The following is a 21200-nucleotide window of genomic DNA, read 5'->3' as shown; positions in this document are numbered from 1 at the left end:
AAGATGGATGACTAGAAATCCTGCCCCAGATAGTGTGCTGCAGGTAGTCCACTGTGGTTGCAAGACAAGCAAATGTGAAACAGAAAGATGTTCATGTATGTCTGCAAAAATGTCTTGTACTGATTTATGTCACTGCCAGAACTGTGGAAATGTTTCAAAGGAAACAGAAGAAAGAGGTGCATGGGATGATGACACAGATGAAAGTGATATTGATGAGTAATTACGCACCATGTCACCATGTAAAATTTGCCACTTTTGTTTCTTTATCAAGATGTTTGATTATCGAGATGCCACACTGCCATTTTAACGGTAAAGCTTAAATAATGTCTGTATTACCTTTTTTTTCAAATTTGTTTTGGTCTTTTGTGTGTGTTTGTGTGTGTGTGTGTGTGGGGGGGGGGGGGGGGGGGGGGGTGGGGGGTATAAATGACACATGCTGTGAAACAATTTGCTACTTTAATAAATATTTATCATATTTTATACCAATTTGGGCCTTTACTGCATCTATTTTAATCTTGTCCATTTTTGCCTTATTCCAGTTTTGGGGTGCATGGTAATATTTTGCTAGATTTTAAGCCACTTTTGGCCACGGTGTGTTACTTCTTTTGTACCTTTGATTACATAGAAGGTTGTGACATTTTTTTAATGTATGATACATAAGCTTTTAGCTAAATTTAATAAGTGTGTGCTTCATTGTGCTGGGGCAAATCACTTCAGTTGAATCGTTTTTTAAGAAATTTGCTACATTTCATGATCTAAATTCACATATGAGTATACTAAGGCACCAATATTTGTTTCAGATGTTAGGTATATGTATTTATGATATTTGAGAAAGATTTTGTGTTGCCAAAATGAATAAGACATATTTTACAAGCCAAAACTGCAGCACAAGATTTTCGTTTTTTGTGATTTACCTCTATATACATTTCTGGCTTGTGACAAAATTTGGCTAGGTATCATGTTCTGAACTTTTAACCCAAAGTCCAGAAGGGTATTATCTATGCAAAAATGCATTGAACAAGTTGTGCTTAGACGTGGGAGCGAAATTCATTTTCTAGGCACTTTTTCTCATGTCAGCTCACCGTCTAAAAGGAGGCTGTGCGGTTCACTGAATAGAGGCTTTAATTGAGCATTTACGGTAACACTAAGAAGAGCAGTAATACCTTGAAGAAGTGGTGCACTGTTTTGTCACTGACGGCACACTCAGCCTGGCTCTGGCCTACAAGATATTGGAGGTACTTCTCAAAGCCCTCCTTGTTCTTCAGGAAGCACATGGCCACGTCATCGTCTGTGTCACAGTCGCTCAAATTGGGAAGGAAAGCCCTGAAATAAACGTATAGAGAGTCACTTCCACAGTGATAAGTGGTAAGATAAGCTGGTCATCAAGAGGTGAACACACTTGTTGTGGAACTCCTTAATGTCCTCGATGTTTCTAAATATGGACTCTTTCTGGCTGCTGACGTCAGCTGGTGCATCCGGGCTGTCGGCGTGCCTCAGGTGATGACCCGTGAAGAAGCCTATCTCTTTGACAAACTCGGATTCACCGCCGATCAAGTCCTGGATCAGTTGGCTAAAGATGGCAAAGAAAAGAGAAACACGCAGCTTAAGATGATTACGCTACTTTTTTTTAATGCATAAAAGTGTTTGACGTACAATAACTTCTTCTTCCTCAGACACCTCTTCAACACTTGCCTCTGGAATGTCGCCTGCATCTGCAGACAGCTACAAGAACGCATGGACTTTAGAACCTTGAACACCTCACCAATGTGTTTTTCAATGCTATGCAGGCGTACTTTAAGTTTTTTGTCCAGGTAGGCAGGTGACACCCAGCCTTGGCGGGATGGCGTCATCTTGGTGGGTTTGGTCCGTACCAACCACTTGAGCGGGTGAGCCGAGTCCAAAACCTCTACATACTGTCCCTCCTTCAGGGAGATAGACTCTTTGCTTGCCACAGTGGGGTCGTAGTTGGCTGTCGCTACATAGATATCAAACATCTACACACACAGTCACAGTCTTTTAGTGTTTCAGTTTCAGGAACGTACCATTTCAGCACATACAGTCGCGATCAAAAGTTTACATACACTTGTAAAGAACAGAATGTCATGGCTGTCTTGAGTTTCCAATAATTTCTACAACTCTTATTTTTTTGTGATAGAGTGATTGGAGCACATACTTGTTGGTCACAAAAAACATTCATGAAGTTTGGTTCTTTTATGAATTTATTATGGGTCTACTGAAAATGTGACCAAATCTGCTGAGTCAAAAGTATACACATCGCAATGTTAATATTTGGTTACATGTCCCTTGGCAAGTTTCACTGCAACAAGGCGCTTTTGGTAGCGATCCACAAGTTTCTGGTTTAATTTTTGACCACTCCTCTTGACAAAATTGGTGCAGTTCAGCTAAATTTGTTGGTTCTCTGACATGGACTTGACATCACATGGACAAAGATAAGACCTTCTGGAGGAAAGTTCTGTGGTCAGACGAAACAAAAATTGAACCGTTTGGCCACAATACCCAACAATATGTTTAATCCCAGAAACACCAACCCTACCGTCAAGCATGGTGGTGGTAGTATTATGCTCTGGGCTTTACAGAGAGTAAATGGGACAATGAAAAAGGAGGATTACCTCCAAATTCTTCAGGACAACCTAAAATCATCAGCCCGGAGGTTGGGTCTTGGGCGCAGTTGGGTGTTCCAACAGGACAATGACCCCAAACACACGTCAAAAGTGGTAAAGGAATGGCTAAATCAGGCTAGAATCAAGGTTTTAGAATGGCCTTCCCAAAGTCCTGACTTAAACGCGTGGACAATGCTGAAGAAACAAATCCATGTCAGAAAACCAACAAATTTAGCTGAACTGCACCAATTTTGTCAAGAGGAGTGGTCAAAAATTCAACCAGAAGCTTGTGGATGGCTACCAAAAGCACCTTATTGCAGTGAAACTTGCCAAGGGACATGTAACCAAATATTAACATTGCTGTATGGATACTTTTGACCCAGCAGATTTTGTCACATTTTCAGTAGACCCATAATAAATTCATAAAAGAACCAAACTTCATGAAGGTTTTTTGTGACCAACTAGTATGTGCTCCAATCACTCGATCACCAAAAAATAAGACTTGTAGAAATTGTTGGAAACTCAAGACAGCCATGACATTATGTTCTTTACAAGTGTACGTACATTTTTGATCGCGACTGTACATGGCAGTGTCTTACCTCTCCCCTGGCATCCCCTTCATCAGATTCAGAGGAGGAGTCCGCCACGAGGGAGGGGGGACGAGAGCGGCCGTGATGAGGTGACGCCGAAGGTGTCTTGGTCTCGTCGTCGCTGTCAGCGCCTGGCACTCGCAATGAAGCTGGGGCAGCAACACAGGAAGGGGATCAAGTGGTATAATCAAAATACAGGTCAAATGTGTCGCTATTATGTTGGACGTGTTAGCAGTTTAGTTGCTAGTAAGTTGACACGAGTAACATATTTTCATGCTAATGAACGTAACGCTAACACTACAATATACAGTACTGTATTAACCTCAATACAAAACGACCAAACACTGCGTAGACCTTAATATAAAACGCCTCGTTCAAGAGCATGCGGTCATTGTGTTTTGACTTCATAGTGCAATGTCACTGGTGTGTGTGAGTGACAGGAAAAAAAGCTCTGTCCTGCTATATATATATATACATATACATATATATGTATACATATACATATATATATGTATACATATACATATATATACATATACACATATATATATATATATATATATATATATATATATATATATATATATATATATATATATATATATATATATATATATATATATATATATATATATATATATACACACATGTATATATTTATATATGTGTATATACATATATACGTTTGTATATACATATATATATATATATTTATATATGTATATACATACATATATATACATACATATATACTGTATATACATACATACATATATATATACTTACAAATATACAGTATATACACATATATATGTATATGTACATATATACATACATATATATACATACATATATACTGTATATACATACATACATATATATATACTTACATATATACAGTATATACACATATATATGTATATGTACATATATATGTGTGTGTATATATGTATGTATATATACACAGACATATATATATATTGAAAAATATATAATTTAAATATATACATGTGTGTATATATGTATGCGTATATATAAACACATATATATTTAAAACATATAATTTAGTTATATACTATATATTTTATAAATATATACATTTAACATACAGTATTGATATGAATTTAAAAAAACTGGAGCACAAAAGTCAATATAATATACTTCACTGTTATAGTTTGTTAGTATTTCAGTGACTGCATTGTTTTAGTAATAAACAATGACCAGTACAAGTTACAGTATTAATAATACAACAACAAAAAAGCTGCCAATTTGAGTTGGGAGAGAGTGTGGTTATAGCCTAGAGCACTATATTTGATTCTAAGAAAATAGGATGACAGTTTTTAAGAAGTCATCACCGCTTCATCAATAATCATGAACAAATGGATGCATGTGGAATACATACTGGTAGTTTTGGGCCAAGATTTCATCCACTGGAGCACTTCCAGATTCTGTGTGCTGTCTGAATAACAGATTGGTGGATCGGATGAGCATTTTATGGGCTGTATTAATAAAGTGATGGTTGAATATAGAGTAAGTGATGATGTATGGATGAAGCTATACTAGTTTTAAACACATGAACAATACGTGCAGTCAACACAAGCGCTAACACAGAGCTTTTTAAGTATAATTTTTAACACTCAAGAATTGACTTTTGCAATTCTTGATTTGATCAAACGGATGGGCTTTTATAAACAACACAATTTTAATGATTGGCTAGTATCAAAGCTTAGGTTCACACAGGCGGGAAATTGCAAAAAATATCATGAAATGTAATCTTATTACTATTTATGTCCATTGTTTGAACTGCATAGACAGAATGGTCCATGACAAACAAACTTACCTTGGGTGATCTTGGCTGATACCATTTCAGTAATCTGGGAGGTGAGTTTCATGAGGAATTCCTCTGAACCGACCTCTCCTAAGTAGGGCATTTTACTCTCTTGAAGCAGTACACAAGACAAAAACCATGTTAGCCATAAAGTACTTACAGTGATACTAAAAAAACGGTTATTTATCACCTTGCCCCCTGTTTGCATCCTCCTTTGGTGGACTGACTTTAATCCCAAGAACTCTAATGATTGGAATAAAATTCAATGTTACCATTACAAAAACAAACAAAAAACATTGACTTTAACAATGGCTGTAGTCAAACTATTTTGAATAACTTCACAAGACAACAGGAGTATGATGCCGGTTGTGCCTTTTAACATTTTGTGTGACACTTCTGCATGTTACACTTCCCTATTTGATGAATCTTGCAGCACAGCAACTTGATCTCCCTTTAATGCACTTTAAAATCTTGGTTGAGCTACTCAGTTGTTGGTTTGAAACTCATGCGTGAAACATTTTTCATACAGCAACAGCTGTAGGAAAACCTCATGTTGAAGCGCCACATTTGAAATATCTTGCAGTGTCCACTAGCCTTAAAATGTTGGACGTGATACTCATTTGTTGGTGTGAAACTCATGTGTGTTACACTTGCCATACTGCAACAGCTGTGGCAGTAGACGACCCCCTGCTGCAGGTCTTATTAGCTCCACATTTGAAGTATATTGCAGCATCTAGCAATTTTATCTACCTTTGCATGCACTTTAAAATGTTGGATGTGCTAACTCTTTGTGTTACACTTGCCATACTGCAGCAGCTGTGGCTGTAGGAAAACTCTTGTCATTTTAATCAACTCCACATTACAAATAGCATGCAGCATCCAGCAACTTTATCTAACAGTGGATGCACTTTTAAAATGTTGGTTGTGCTACTGAAATGTTGGTCTGAAACACAGATGTGTTACACCTGCCATACTGCAACAGTTGTGGCTGTAGGCAACATCTTTTTGTAGTTCAGTTTGTAGTTCCACATTAGAAGTATTATGCAGCGACCAACAACTTTATCTACCTTTGCCATCATCCATCCATCTTCTTCCGCTTATCCGGGTCGGGTCGCGGGGGCAGCAGCCTAAGCAGGGAAGCCCAGACTTCCCTCTCCCCAGCCACTTCGTCCAGCTCCACCCGGGGGATCCCGAGGCGTTCCCAGGCCAGCCGGGAGACATAGTCTTCCCAACGTGTCTTGGGTCTTCCCCGTGGCCTCCTACCGGTCGGACGTGCCCTAAACACCTCCCTAGGGAGGCGTTCGGGTGGCATCCTGACCAGGCGCCCGAACCACCTCATCTGGCTCCTCTCGATGTGGAGGAGCAGCGGCTTTACTTTGAGCTCCCCCAAGATGGCAGAGCTTCTCACCCTATCTCTAAGGGAGAGCCCCGCCACCCGGCGGAGGAAACTCATTTCGGCCGCTTGTACCCGTGATCTTGTCCTTTCGGTCATAACCCAAAGCTCATGACCATAGGTGAGGATGAGAACGTAGATCGACCGGTAAATTGAGAGCTTTGCCTTCCGGCTCAGCTCCTTCTTCCGTTTGCATGCACTTTAAAATATTGTTTATGCTAATCAGTTGTTAGTGTAAAACTCATACATGTTACTTGTCATGATACATTTAAAGTATCGTGCAGTGTCCAGCAAATTTATCTACCCTTGCATGCACTTTAAAATGTTGGTTTTGCTACTCAGCTGTTGGGTGCGTGTATATGGTGTATATTTGTAGCAAACACGTATAATGACTAAAACCTGAACACATGTAATACAGTCTTGTAGTTTTATATTTTGTATGTGTTTTGCAATGTTTTTAAACTGTTTTCATAATATGTAATGTTTTGTGTGGACCCCAGTAAGACTAGCTGACTGCAATAGCATAGGCTAATGGGGATCCTTTTCAAATAAACAAATAAACATCTTGTATATGTACAATTTATGCCATTTCTGGGACATGTATAAAACTTACTCTGAGGGTTTGGTCTCTTTCTTTTGTAGTGGAGCTGAAAGAAGGGGAGAAAATATACATATTCTAACTACAAATCATGACAGTAATAAACACCAAAAGGTGACCACAGCGTTAATATAAAGAGTATAAGAATATGATTAGTTGTTACTTACTGTCATCCACCTCGAAGTGAGCGGTACAGATGGACTGTCCCGCCTTATTAGTGGCAATGCATGTATAGGCACCGGTGTACTCTGTTCCCACATCCATCAAGATGAGGCTATGCTGGCGTCCTGAGCTTGCTATTTTGTATCCCTTGGTGTCGGTCTTGATCCACAGCACGTCTTCCAGCGACTCCTCCTTTAGCCAAGAGACCATCGGAGTGGGAGACCCTAAAGCAGTATTTAACAGTGTTACAATGAATTAGGTCATCTTGAAAGATAAGTACGTTTGGTGAGCAAACCTTCCACTTTGACAGATAACGTGATGCTGGCTCCTTGTTTCACTTTTCTGTTGCTGAACCTTTCCAGGAAACGTGGTGGCACCAATGACTCACGGGAGTCTATGAGAAAAAAAGTGCTCAATCCCAGTCACATTAAAACCGTATGTTTGAGAGAAAGAAGCCCGAATTACCTTTCTGATCTTGTGGAAGAATCTCCCCTGGGTCTGTAAACAGTGAAGTCAAATTAATTTGCATTGCACAGTGTTTGTGAAGTGATATATTTTCTGGCATACGCACTCAGAACTATGAGTCGGGCAGAGGAGTAAGCAGAACCCGCTGCATTACTGATGTAAGCAGAGTACTCCCCCATGTCGTCTTTCTTCACCTCCAGGATCTCTAAGGCATGAACATCCTGCTGGGCTAACAACGACACCCGTTCCGAGGCCCGCAGGGGTTGGCCTTCTTTGAACCAATAAACCCTTGGTTTGGGGAAACCTGGAAACAAAACGTGTGTGTTTGAATTTTGGGGATTTTTGGTTTATAAGTTTACAGCATGTATACCTTTTACTCTGAGCTGCATCCTAGCTATCGGTGAACCTGGACTGGCATGAACATCGTGAAGTTCCTCCACGATTTGTGGCAGCTGATCATCTTCTGTTACAGACTCAAAGGTCTCAGTCTCCCTGGAAGGGAAAGGGAGAATATTGCATTGCTCAACAATGCATTTTAATGTATATTTTGGTGATAAACTGCTTTACCTGGACAGGTAGCCCTTGGCGCTGATGTAAGATGACGTTTCAGTGGCAGCATCAGCAGCGGTGTCATAATCAGAGCTGCAAGACACTGATGGAGCGTATGATCACTTGTGAGCAGTATGGAGGTCAAAGCCTATCATGACCAAGAACTAATTGGCTGGGCATCCACTGACCTACTCTATGTGTGATGTACTGCATTAACCCAAATATAAGTCAACACTGAATAAAAGACAACACCAAATTTTGGGGGGAAAAATATATATTTTTGACATTCATCATAATTCTTTGTTAATTTCTTAGCTGCTTGTCAGCATTGTGAGACTGCTATATTGATCATCATTATATTGAAATTAGCATCATAAGCCACTGTTGAATGTTTTAAGACTCGTCTTAAAACCCACTTTTAGTTTCTGGCTTTTAAGTCGTGTGGTCATTTCTGTATTTTATTGTTTTATTCTATTTTATAAATTTGTTTTGACTTATTTTGGTGTTTTTATTATAATTATTATACTTTTTGTATTATTTTATTTTTTAATTGATTTCATTATTTTATCTATTGTTATTTTAAATAATTTTAATTTAACTACTTCTTATTGTTTGTTTTATGTGCAGCACTCTTGACAGAGTTTTGTTGTTAATAGTACTATATAAATAAAGTGGATTGGATTGGAAAAAGCGACAAACTGAAATTTCGGATACGAAAAATGTTTGGCCGAAAATAGCCCAAATTTGCATTTTCGGATTTCGTCCAAAATACTTTTATCACTAAAACAGTACTCCTTAAAGAGGATGTTGTGATGACTTAAGCAAGAAGCACACTTCCCTCTAGAAGTATCTAGAGGGCAGTGAGCAGCTGCTGGTCTTTCAAGGAGCAGAAGCGTGAGCGAGTGTGACCATCTGAGTGCTTTGGGACCGTGGAGGCACACAACAGCCCTCACTGCTCGCCGAGGACACTGTAAGTGTCTCCGAACATGAGTCCAGTCTCCAATAATACCAGGAAAAAGATGCTAGATTTGTCACTAGTCGTTTTTATATAAATAAAGTCACTACAAGGATTGGAAAAGTCTCTTTAAAAATGCTCCGCGGTAGTGTTTATGTTTCAAAATTGCTGATTTGCTCATTTTGCTGTCACTTAATAAGGGATTCAGCCTCAGACGGATCATCCAATCATCTTGCGGAAGCCTAAAGTCCAGGCCAGCCGAGGCCAGCCCACAGTCCATCCACTTCCAGAAAAGCTGAGCTGCTGAGTATTTGGCCTATCTATTATATTATTATCATTATAAAATATATCAAAGTATATTTTTTCTATTTTATGTTGTTGGGAAACCAGTGGTAAATACATATTTTCAAATTTCTATGATTGTTTTATTCTTTGAAGGATAAATGCATTGATTTTAGTGAGGTACATAGTATACAGTCATAGCCATAAATGCAATTTTTAATAGCAATTGACATAATAGTTTTGGTCCTACGATTTTCGGCCTTGTTTCCAAATATTCCAATCCAAAATGCTGTCTGCTTAATTGAATATGTAGGTTATTTTTATATTCTGCTATTATATAAAAAAATAAACTTCCAAAATATACTTCTGAAGAGTGTCTTTAGACCCCAAATATGTAAGACAGCTCTTCTTTTGCTAGTAGTTCCCCTCTGCCGCCTTATATTTAATACGGCAACAAGAGATCTAGAAAGCCCTAATAAATACTTAAAATTTGAGGTAAAGTGTGCTGTTTGAAAAGTGACCTTTGATCAAGAAAAGTACATTTTCATTTTACTTATATACAACAAACTTTCATGTGCGCAAACAAAAAAAACTTACTGTCGACCCTGAGCTCAGCCCTAGTGGCCGCGATGCCGCTGCTGTTTTCCGCCGTGCAGCGATAGACGCCCATGTCGGTGGGCAGTACGGCGGTGATGATAAGCTGATGGCAGCCCTCCTGGTCCTCGTTGATCATATAATGGTCATTCTCCTCCAGCAGTTTGCCATCTTTGTACCAGCGTACCGCTGGGGAGGGTTTTCCGATCACCACGCAGTCAAAGCTGACCGGGTAGCCGTCTGGGACGTCCTGATTTTGTAACTCTGTCAAGAAGACCGGGGCAGCTAGAAGAGGAACAGGACATAATGTTAAGGTATCGTAGTTAAAAATGCATGATTTGTCTAGCCAAATTAATAAAAGAGTTTTAAGGTCTTGAAATGGGAAAATGCTGAATGGGAATTTAAACTGATGTGGATTGCACTGGATCAATTTAAGGTAACATTAAGTTTAATGTTACAGACTCTGACAATGAAAACACGTGTAAAATTCCAAAAAATTGGGAAGATTTGTAAGAGAAAAGTAGGTTTGGTCAATAATGTGTGCGGAAACACCAACTCATGAAAAATCTCCTGATACGCCAAAAATTGCTGAAAAAAGGATTTTACACCATTAAAAAGCGAGGCCGATCAAGAACCTGTATCCCTATAACTCATTAGTTACCTCAACGGTGTCCCAAGTGTGTTTCTTTTGATTGTCCCTGGGCATAGTCATTATTATTCAGTCATATTATTAGATATTTCACTGAATTACTCTATCACTTATACCACACTAAGGTAAAATGTTGATGTTTCAGCACATATACATTACACAGTAGTACATCCCTGCCTATTCACTCCCTCGCACACTTATCTTTTTTGCTGAAAATTGTAAATATTTTTTTTTATAGCAATTGAACTAGAAAGTGGTTTGATGGCCCCATCTACAAGGAAAAAATAATACTGTAGCTACGATTTCAACAGAGGGCGCCGTTTTACAAGTCAATGCACTCAACATTTTCCAGCAGGAAAATGCTCTGACAAGGTGTGATGTTGTGTGATGGTAATAATAATAATTGTAATATATAAATAGTAGTAATAATAATTTCCAATCCATATCCCCACGTGCACAACACTGTGGAGGCCCATGTTTTTAAGAGCAGGCTTAAGACCCACCTTTTTGATTTAGCTTTTACCTGATATTAATAATTTTATTGAAGTCATTCGTGTTTTACTTTTTATCCTATTAGTTATGCAATATTTTATTTATTCATATTTATTTATTATTTATTTACTGTATGTATATATATATATAGATTTTTTTAAATTATTTTTATTTTCTATTAATCTTCATATGTCTTACTTGTATTTTATTATTTATCTCTACACATTGTTCTTACTATTTTACACGTTTTATTATTTTTATTTTCCAACGTTCCTCAGATGAGCCATCTGCCTCAGGGGTTATCGGCCGTGCTTGTGGGGGCGCTTTTGTGTCAGCGTCCGTGTGGCCATGGTCTGATGACCTCCTGGTGCAGATGGCTCTTGTGATAGTTATTACTCACATGTCTCCTCTGTACTCAGCCATGCAATCATTGGTCCATATAGTTGCTTATGTGTGTATGTTGTGTGTGTGTGTGTTTGTGTTTGGTATCTGTATCCGTGCATACATATGGGATAATGGGGGATATGGGTCACCGGGGTATTGTTTTTAACTTTGTAAAGCACTTACTTTCACATACTTTTATGTACGAAAAGCTCTTTATAAATAAAGCTTGATTTGATTTGATTTGATAGCTCCTTCAGCATTAGACTGTTACAAATACATCCACAGTGAAAGGAGAGCTACCGTAGGTCCTTTCTACCGACAGCCATAAGACTTTACAACTCATTTATGTGATTACTGCGATTTTTTTTTTGTGGTGTGCAATATGGATGTTAGTATTTTATTATTGTATTTTATCTTCTAGCTATACATATTAGTGAGCAATATGTAATATTTATTACTATTTTGTTGTTTTTCATTATGCTTTACTTCTGTTATTGTATGTAAAAACCTGCACTGCAACAATATAATTTCCCCATTGTGGGATAAATAAAAGTCTAGTCTATCCTATCCTATTTGCAGTTTTTTCAGCCTTTACAAAAGGGGCATGGAACGTAACCACCACTAATATTGGGGTTCTACTGTACACCAAATTGGTTTCATCATCTTTAATCCACACATTTTTCTATTTTTCAGTTGTGCTCTTGACTTTCCTACCAGGAGCTCCAGACAGGAATGCAGGAGGCTGTTTTTCTTGTGTAGGTGTTTCGGTTCCATCCTGAGTATAACCCAACTTCCTAATCCGCAACTCCACTTTGAGATGTCCCGCCTCCAAGATGGTGGTTTCCACGGGAACTCCGTGGATTGTAAACATCTCCTGGAACCTCTTTGAGGCCACGTCTGCCTCCCCCCACGTGTCAAAGCGGATGTAAATGTAAGTGTCGTCCTCACGGTACGAGTGGGGATCCGGGGGATTCAGGTCTCCTTCATCCGCACTGACAAAAGGCTCTTCCTCTACGTCCGGGGGGAGGCTTGTGCGCAGCAGGTGGCGGAGGCGTCTGCTGGCCTGCCTCAGGGATTCATCCATCTCGCTGCCCGATGAGCTGTCGGGCTCGCTGTCAGCGCTGTAGCCCACTGAGAGTGGACGCCGCCCAGATGATTCCCTCACCGTTCCCACTGTCACCTTCCCACTGTGAGAGATGACGCCAAACTTATTGGTGACCTCGCATGTGTACACCCCCGTGTCTTTTGTGGTGATGGCGGTGATGACCAAAGAACATGTGCCGTCATTGTAGATGTCGATATGGTGGTGCTTGCCGTCACACAGCGGTTCTCCATCCTTCAGCCAGCGTACTCTATCAGGTCGACCTTCTGCCACACACTCCAGGTGGATGGTGCCATCAGGTTCTTTGGTCTGGTCTTTGAATACATCCTTAAAGACAGGCCGCATGTCCTTGCGTGCCTTGTAGCCCTTGAATGCCGCTTGGATCTTAATAGCAGCTTCTCTCAGCTCAGGCTCGTCTTCCTTGCTGATCTCCACGATGTCCGTGTCCTCTACTGACACATACTTTGTTTCAGTCTGCTGAGTCATCGTCGTTGTCGTTTTGATTTCAGTTGTCTTATCAACCATCTGGAAGTGTTTGAAGAACCTCGCAGTGGCATCCTCGTCCTCGGAGGTCACAGTGGATACCTGAACCTGGCTGTTCTTTTTGAGGTACGATACAATTGAAGATCCCCCAGAACCATTCTCAGGTTGCTTTTTGGTCAACTTCACTTCCTTCTCCTGTTGAGTTTTCGTTTGGGCTCCTTTTTTATCATCCTCAGGGTGTTCAGTGATGGAGTCAAGAGTGGGTTCTCGACTCATGCGCCTTTTCTTTGCCGAGGCCTCCCACAGTTCATGAAGGTCACCCTCTTCAGCAGCCTCTGGAGGCAAACTGGGCTGTCCTAGTTGCTCCACCTCGACTTCTTTTACCTCCGTTTCTATAGAAACAAACAGAGTTTTCATAGAGCCTTTAGAGATTTTGTGCATATAGAGCAGTGTTCATTTTGTTAAAAAAAATGTTTGCCTTAGTTATCATCAAGAGTGTTAATTTTTAGTTTTACATTTAGTTTTAGTTTAGTCTTTTGAATAAAATTTATTTTAGTCAGTGGTGGGCCTTCTCTGCTGGCCTAACATAACCAGAATTCATGATCATAATTAAAGATAAAAGTAATTTTTAATGAATTTTCCCTAAAAATCTAAATGTATTCATATTCTTATCATGTCATATTATGCTCCTTCCAATACTGTTGTTTTTAGTTTAGAGTTTGTATCCAATCAGAATTCAGCTAGTTTATGTTGCCATACTGTACGAAATCTGCCTTCGGAATCAACAATGCGGGCGTCTTTGCACTGTAAGTGAACGGACACATAGAGGTGATAGACAATTGCGATAGCCAATCAGATCACGAGTTGTTGTCAGTAAGGCCTTCTAGCTGGCCTAACGCTGTGATTGGATACTCACTTGGGAGTCTTAAGTGAGTATCCAATCACAAGTTGCGAAAACAGGAAGTGGCACCACAGAAAACTCACCGGTACAATACCCTTGAAGATAAAGTGTTTGTCTTACACCTAGTAATCCGCTGTGGACAGACGAAGCCAAGCAATGCAGGTTTAGCAAGCGGTGCGCGCTACCGCGAAAGAAATATATTTTTGGCAGGCAATCACATTTTGGTACACCGGCGCCGAAATGGTTTCCCCGCCACTTTCACACAAACCAACCGACTACTACGTCGGCACCACTGGCTTATATGGCGTCGGATGGGTGCTACAAATTGTGAGTTCAAATATTTTATTTCTTTATTTTTTTTATGTTTCGTTTGTTTTATATAATTCTTTATATTTTGACAGTACCACGTAAGATATGTTTTAATGAATGATGCGGGTTTATTGAATGTTAAATGCGCCGAAAAATAGACCCTTTTGTACACTGTTGAGGGGATCAATGCCCAGTAGCGTGCAAGTGTGTTTCTCTATAGTATCTCCAACCGTGTCCATGTGGTGACATACATTACGGTATTTTGAGAGGTGAAGTCGGACTAAGTAGGACATCACTGAAGGCCGAGGTGAGAAACGCACGGCCCGCCACTGGTTTTAGTCAAACAAGCTTTAGTCATCTAAATTCATTTAATTTTAGTCTAGTTTTAGTCGACTAAAATTACAGTAAATTCCGTCGACTAAATATAAAGGATGAAAGATAACGCACCTTTGAAGTTGTCCTGAAACCACTTTTATAAAGGTTATTGCCGAGCATCTCAAAAACAGCATATATATGCAATACTAATAACATTATACCAATTCAAGTGCTAAACCAAGCATTCACTCACCGAGCTGCACAGTCAGAGGAAGCTCAACCGGCTCGCCCGTGCCGGCTCTATTAATAGCTGCCACTCTAAACCTGTAGCCACTGCCCGGGATGAGATTCTCCACCACAAACTCAGTGTTACACACGGGAGCAGAATGACAAGGAAGCCAGAGAGAGCTGTCCGCCAGCCTCATCTCCACCTTGTAGCCCAGGATGGGGCTGTCTCCGTCTTGCAGAGGAGTGAACCAGGAAAGGGTGACAGATTGTTTAGTCTTACTGAAGACCTCCGGGTCCTCTGGGGGGTCCGGTACAGCTGTGGGGAAGAAAGCAGCAGGATTTAAAAGAGAGAAAACCCCACAGAATGCAAAGTTTGTTCTCCTTTCCATCCATTGTATAATCATCACATTGACATTGTACATAAAGCATTACAACATCATCACTATCCAATTAAAGGGGTACTGCACGAGGTAATTATCGTTATTATTAAGTAATTATTGTTATTATGAGGTAATTATTGTTATTATAGAGGTAATTTTTGTTATTATTCATTATCAATAGTGCTATTTCTATTGGTATTTGTATTGCTCCATTTGTAGTGTAATGATGTTCATTGTCATTTCTGTATTATTATTTATTTCACTAACTGCTGCTTTGCTATCACTTTTATCATCATATTTGTACCTCCCTGCTTGACACTCAGCATCAAAGGTTGGAATTGGGGATTAAATCACCAAAAATTATTGTGATGGGTCAAATGCAGAGAATAATTTCGCCACACCTTGTGGGAGTGTGTGACAATCATTGGTACTTTAACATTAACTTTAAAATATGCGATTTGCTGATGTTGTTCTATTGTTGTTGTTATTGTTATTGTTGTGTTTGCTGTTGTTGTCTCTCTGTCTTATTTTCCTCTTGTCCCCACAATTTCCCCCTCTTCCTTTTTTTCACTTTCTATCCCCTCCTGCTACGGCCCGGCTGCACCAAATAATAATATAAATCCATTTAATAAAGTCAAATATAAATAAGGCAACAAGAGAAGTATCCCACACTTATCTTTTGTAAAGTACATTTGTACAGCCGATATGGGCATCTACATCAACAATTTGATTTGCCTGAGAAGCTGGACAAGACAAAAAAAAAAAAAAAAAAAAGGAGGGCACTGCACTTTTTTTGGAATTTTGCGTATCGTTCACAATCATTATGAGAGACAAGAACACACACGTCTTCTTTTTTAATTAAGATTTTAAATATGATAAAAAAAAACGCTTGGGAAGATGCAGCTAATGGGAGTCACAGTTGTAGCCTTCAAAGCCCTCTAAGACAACTTCAAAACCCTCCATCGACGTTTTGTATACACACTGCAAGTCTACATATAAAGTAATGTAGTAATTAGTAACAGATATGTTTTAATAACAATATGTAATATGTTCAATATTTACCGTATTTTGATAATTTTAATCAGTTGACTGACAGCATTGTTTTCTGTTTCCATAACAGCGCACTTCCGACTTCTGGCAACGGATGTGCGTTCCTTCTTCCGGAAACAAAAAGCTTATGTGTGTTGTAATCATGGCAGACTTGGTAATAAACAATGAAGACGACTATTTTAGGGCAAATGAAGATTCGCAACCTTATCTTTTTAAAGCTGAATATATGGAGGAAGAACAACTGTTACTACAAGCCGAGCCCATTGTTGGGCTGCAATATCCCCTTACAAGGCAGCCAAAAATATATATTGTGCTCAACTGTGGTCCGCATGGGCCACAGTGGTACTCAGTTGTAATACACTTTTCCACCACTTGTGGCAGTAATGACATCCATCCATCCATCAACAAACCGAAGAGGTCTGGAGCTAAAGTCATCAGTTATTTATAAGTCCCTTCTAATGTAGTACATTTGGTTATTTATTGTTTTTCTAATCAGCCTGACCTAACCCTAAGGTTTATGTGTAAACAAATAATAATCTTTGTGATTAACACATGGTTTCATATCGTTTGACTAGGTTGTAAACTGTAAGTATGTCAGGTATAATTCCATCCATCCATCCATTTTTCTACTGCTTGTCCATCTCGGGGTCATGGGGGGTGCTGGAGCCTATCGCAGCTGCATTCAGGCAGAAGGTGGCGTAGACCCTGGACAAGTCTCCACCTCATTGAATACAATTAAAATTAAGAGTAAGATTACTAATTCAGTGTTAATATTTGAGTGGGTCCTGGCCCCAGCTGTAGTGGAAAAGTTAGGCCCCGAGGTCACAAAGGGTGCAGAACCGCTGATCTAGACTACAAGGAAGTGTTTTAAATGTTGATTAACATCATTATACTGTAGGTCTCCTTTAGCTTTTAGTGTTTGATTGATTTATCATGAATTTTAAAGGGCTAGCTCATGTTACCATTGGTGGTTTAGGAGAACAGATGATATTTTTCACAATTAAAAATTAAACTTTGTAAAACATTTCCACACGAACCAAATTAAATGTTGGCTTTGACTGGCTTTCGTTTTTTGTGTCTGTGCCCACATGCCCACAGCACACACATATCTTGTACAATCATAGAATTTATGAAGATGACAGATTGACTCTGGAACATCCATCCATCCATCCATTTTCTACCGCTTGTCCCTTTTGGGGTCGCGGGGGGTCGCTGGAGCCCATCTCAGCTACAATTGGGCGGAAGGCGGGGTACACCCTGGACAAGTCGCCACCACATCACAGGGCCAACACAGATAGACAGACAACATTCACACTCACATTCACACACTAGGGCCAATTTAGTGTTGCCAATCAACTTATCCCCAGGTGCATGTCTTTGGAGGTGGGAGGAAGCCGGAGTACCCGGAGGGAACCCACGCAGTCACGGGGAGAACATGCAAACTCCACACAGAAATATCCTGATCCCGGGATTGAACTCAGGACTACTCAGGACCTTCGTATTGTGAGGCAGATGCACCAACCCCTCTTCCACCGTGCTGCCCGAAAAAGCAAAAAATAGGCAAATTCAAAGACTTACTAATAATGGAGAGCTTGGCCAGAGAGAGAGCATCTCGTGCTGCAAATGTGATTTCCTGTTGGGGCAAAAGCGGTGTCTGTCTCAGGATGAGGCGATAGGAGCAGCCGTCGGCCCTCATGGTCCACAGGTCGCCATGCATGAGTTCCACTCCATTAGCGTACCAAAAGACCTCCGCTGGAGGCACGGGCTCAGTCAGCTTCACGCAGAACTCCACCCTCTCTCCGACTGCAGCCACCGTGTCCTCCAGGCTCTTCACCACACCTAGCTGCCAGCCTTTGACAGACAGCTCAGCAGATGTGGACGCAGTGCCTGCTCTGAAGGTAACAGTGCAGCTGTCACTAATCCGCAGCTCTTTGAGTAGGAGCAGGTGACGACGGCCGCTCTCGAAGGACACAATCTCAGCATTGGGGGATTGCTTCACTGGTTTGTCACCGAGAAGCCACTGGCAGTCTTTGTTCTCTGGGCGGGATAAGGCGCACTCGAAGAGCCCTTCTCCCCCATCAAAGGTCTCCACGTTCTCCAGGCCCTGGACTATGTTGATAGGTTTAGCTAGGGGGTGTAAAAAGAAAAAAAGAAGATTACAACTATGTAATTCTTGGTTTTTATGACAAAAAACACACTATTACTGCATAGCGTCATTGGTAAGAAGGAGCAAAGGAGGCTCCTTCAAGGTAGGTGCTCTTTCCATGTGGAGGAGAGCTCACCTTCCACATGAAGCGAAGCAACCACACGGGTCCCCTCTGCCTCACAGGAGTATGTCCCCGTGTCTCCAGCAGACACACGGCTAATGTACAAGCGAGCCACTGTCCAGTCCTGCTCCACTACCACCCTGCGGCCATCGGGCTGCAATAGCTGCCCGTCTTTCTTCCATTCAGCCTTGACCGGCCTCGAGAACTGGCAGATGAACTCAGCCGGCTGGTTTTCGAGCACCCTGAGGTCCTCCATGTTGTTCACCACTTCAACTGTGGGATCTAAGGTTGAGGTCAGGGGTCACAGGGTCAGGGCGCTGCTGTGAGGTTTAGGTGATTGAGCAGCACATGCCGACTGAAGGCTTTATAACCCCCAAACATTTTCAAGTGAGTAATATCATTGGAGGATTGACTTGCGAATTAGAACATTGTATATTAAAGGCCCCCTATTACATAAAATTGATGTGTTAATAATAGCATAATACAGCATAAACACTCATTATCATGGTGAACGGTCACTTCAGTAGCTGATTATGTAATCGCACTCGGCAGTTGTTTGATTGAGCTACTTTGATGGACTGAATTCCCTCATGAATACAATCCATCCATCCATTTTCTACCGCTTGTCCCTTTCGGGGTCGCGGGGGGTGCTGGAGCCTATATCAGCTTTATTCAGGCGGATGGCGAGGTACACCCTGGAATTAGACTTCAAATTAAAGTTATATTCAGCCTTTGTAATAGTTTTAGTTTGGTTTAGCAGCACTGCAGCTGCATCAATTTAAAAGCCCATAGATATAATTGCTAATTTAGCATCGCTTCAAACGCCATAATCATGAAGGATTTACAGCTGTATTTCTAAAATGACCGTATATTTAACTTTATAGTGTAGCTAAACCTTTTCCCTAAAGATATAATGCCTAAAGAAAATGTTTTTTTTTCATAGTTTTTGTCAATTTTTTGTGTTTTATACACTTTTTTAAATTAATGCCAAAGTGGCATAACAGATCTGAATTGGGTTCAGTGTGGTAGGAGATATCGAACACTTTTCTATCCCCTTGGGCCTATTTACCTATTTTCTTAACTTTCATATAATCTTTGGACATTATCTGGAATATAATTACATGACTATGGAATATATTGGAATTAAGTGAATTGTAGTTGTCAATGTAGTCTTTGTGTGCATCATTCATATATGATATATTTAGAGTAAATAGAAATCTGTATGTAATTGTATTTTTTTTAATCGATTTTTACATTTTTTTTTTATGGATTAAAAATCGTTACAAATAAGAATCGCGTTTCATTCGAAAATAGATTTTTTTTTGACACCCCAAATAATAATACATTATTTCTCTATATGTAATTATAAACATACTTTAAGTCTATTTAGTTGTGTATTTTATGTATACATTCCCACAGCCAAATCTATTTCTGGTCATCAGAAGTAATACAGCAAAACTCTCGTTTATCCCTTTTAATTGGTTCTGGGCCAGGCTGTGGCAAATACAATTATGCAAAGTAGGAAGGATTAATTATAAATTTAATATTTTCATAGCTGGAGCATAAAACAACTTGTTTACAGCTTTCTAAATATGTTTTTAACATTAAGAAAGTCCTCTAGACATGAAATAACAACCACACAGTCACCTTTACAAGCGACAACATTTTCAAAGCGTGATTTGGCGAGGGAAGACTGCATTACAATACTCAGTAGGCTGCGGTCAGCCCTAGCCCCAAGCGTGTTACACGAGTAATATTGAAGACTGAACTGGGACCAGGGCTCGAATTTAAATGATAAATAAATAAATAAATGGGTTATACTTGTATAGTGCTTTTCTACCTTCAAGGTACTCAAAGCGCTTTGACAGTATTTCCACATTTACCCATTCACACACACATTCACACACTGATGGCGGGAGCTGCCATGCAAGGCGCTAACCAGCAGCCATCAGAGGCAAAGGGTGAAGTGTCTTGCCCAAGGACACAACGGACGTGACTAGGAAGGTAGAAGGTGGGAATTGAACCCCAGTAACCAGCAACACTCCGATTGCTGGCACAGCCACTCTACCAACTTCACCACGCCGTCCCTATAATTTAACCACGGCAACCGCCGAAACTACCGCGACCGCCATCGTCATTTGCCGTCATGCCCTAAAAAATTGACCAACATCGGCGGCAACAACATGCCGTAACCGTCCTTGACTTTTTACTTGTTAATGGACGAGGGATGTAAAAGTAAACGGTATAATGGCCCCACACTAAAAGTATACAGCGAAGGAGATTTTTTGATGTTGCTTTTATTTTCTCAATACAGCGTTCATCAGCTGCTGTGACTTAGAGTTAATGAGGTGAGGAAACATGCAGCAGGCGATGTGTCGTTAATGTTGTCACAACTTGTTTATAAAGTCTTTAGCTTGCTGACTGAGATGTTCACTCGTCCTTTATTTAACTGCAAACTGTATCAGTGTTCAACTAACATCAATACTAGCTAAAATGTTTTGTCATTTTATCGAATTGAACGCAGGCTGTGAAGATTGTGTATTCTATGTGAGAGGTGTCGCTCTTTATTTTTGCTGGCCAAACTGTTGTACTGATAGGAGGCG

General features: G+C 40.1%; 1 protein-coding gene across 1 annotated transcript in view; it reads right to left on the bottom strand.

Moving 5' to 3' along the window:
* The window catches only part of LOC133631195 (obscurin-like), a 109951-nt gene that overhangs the window by 14473 nt on the left and 74278 nt on the right, over positions 1–21200 (bottom strand). Inside the window, 21 exon segments of the mRNA XM_062023354.1 lie at positions 1164–1323; positions 1400–1570; positions 1654–1668; positions 1670–1722; positions 1794–1994; positions 3221–3360; positions 4614–4670; positions 5052–5150; positions 5230–5282; positions 7046–7079; positions 7198–7416; positions 7488–7586; positions 7658–7690; positions 7764–7961; positions 8028–8149; positions 8225–8309; positions 10041–10322; positions 12277–13539; positions 14926–15216; positions 17909–18457; positions 18613–18879. Coding sequence (XP_061879338.1) covers positions 1164–1323; positions 1400–1570; positions 1654–1668; positions 1670–1722; positions 1794–1994; positions 3221–3360; positions 4614–4670; positions 5052–5150; positions 5230–5282; positions 7046–7079; positions 7198–7416; positions 7488–7586; positions 7658–7690; positions 7764–7961; positions 8028–8149; positions 8225–8309; positions 10041–10322; positions 12277–13539; positions 14926–15216; positions 17909–18457; positions 18613–18879 — 4391 coding nt within the window.

The sequence above is a fragment of the Entelurus aequoreus genome, linkage group LG16, assembly GCF_033978785.1.
Source record: "Entelurus aequoreus isolate RoL-2023_Sb linkage group LG16, RoL_Eaeq_v1.1, whole genome shotgun sequence".
NCBI lineage: Eukaryota > Metazoa > Chordata > Actinopteri > Syngnathiformes > Syngnathidae > Entelurus > Entelurus aequoreus.
The sequence above is the reverse complement of the archived record's forward strand: the minus strand, read 5'-3'. Positions and strand labels throughout refer to the sequence as shown.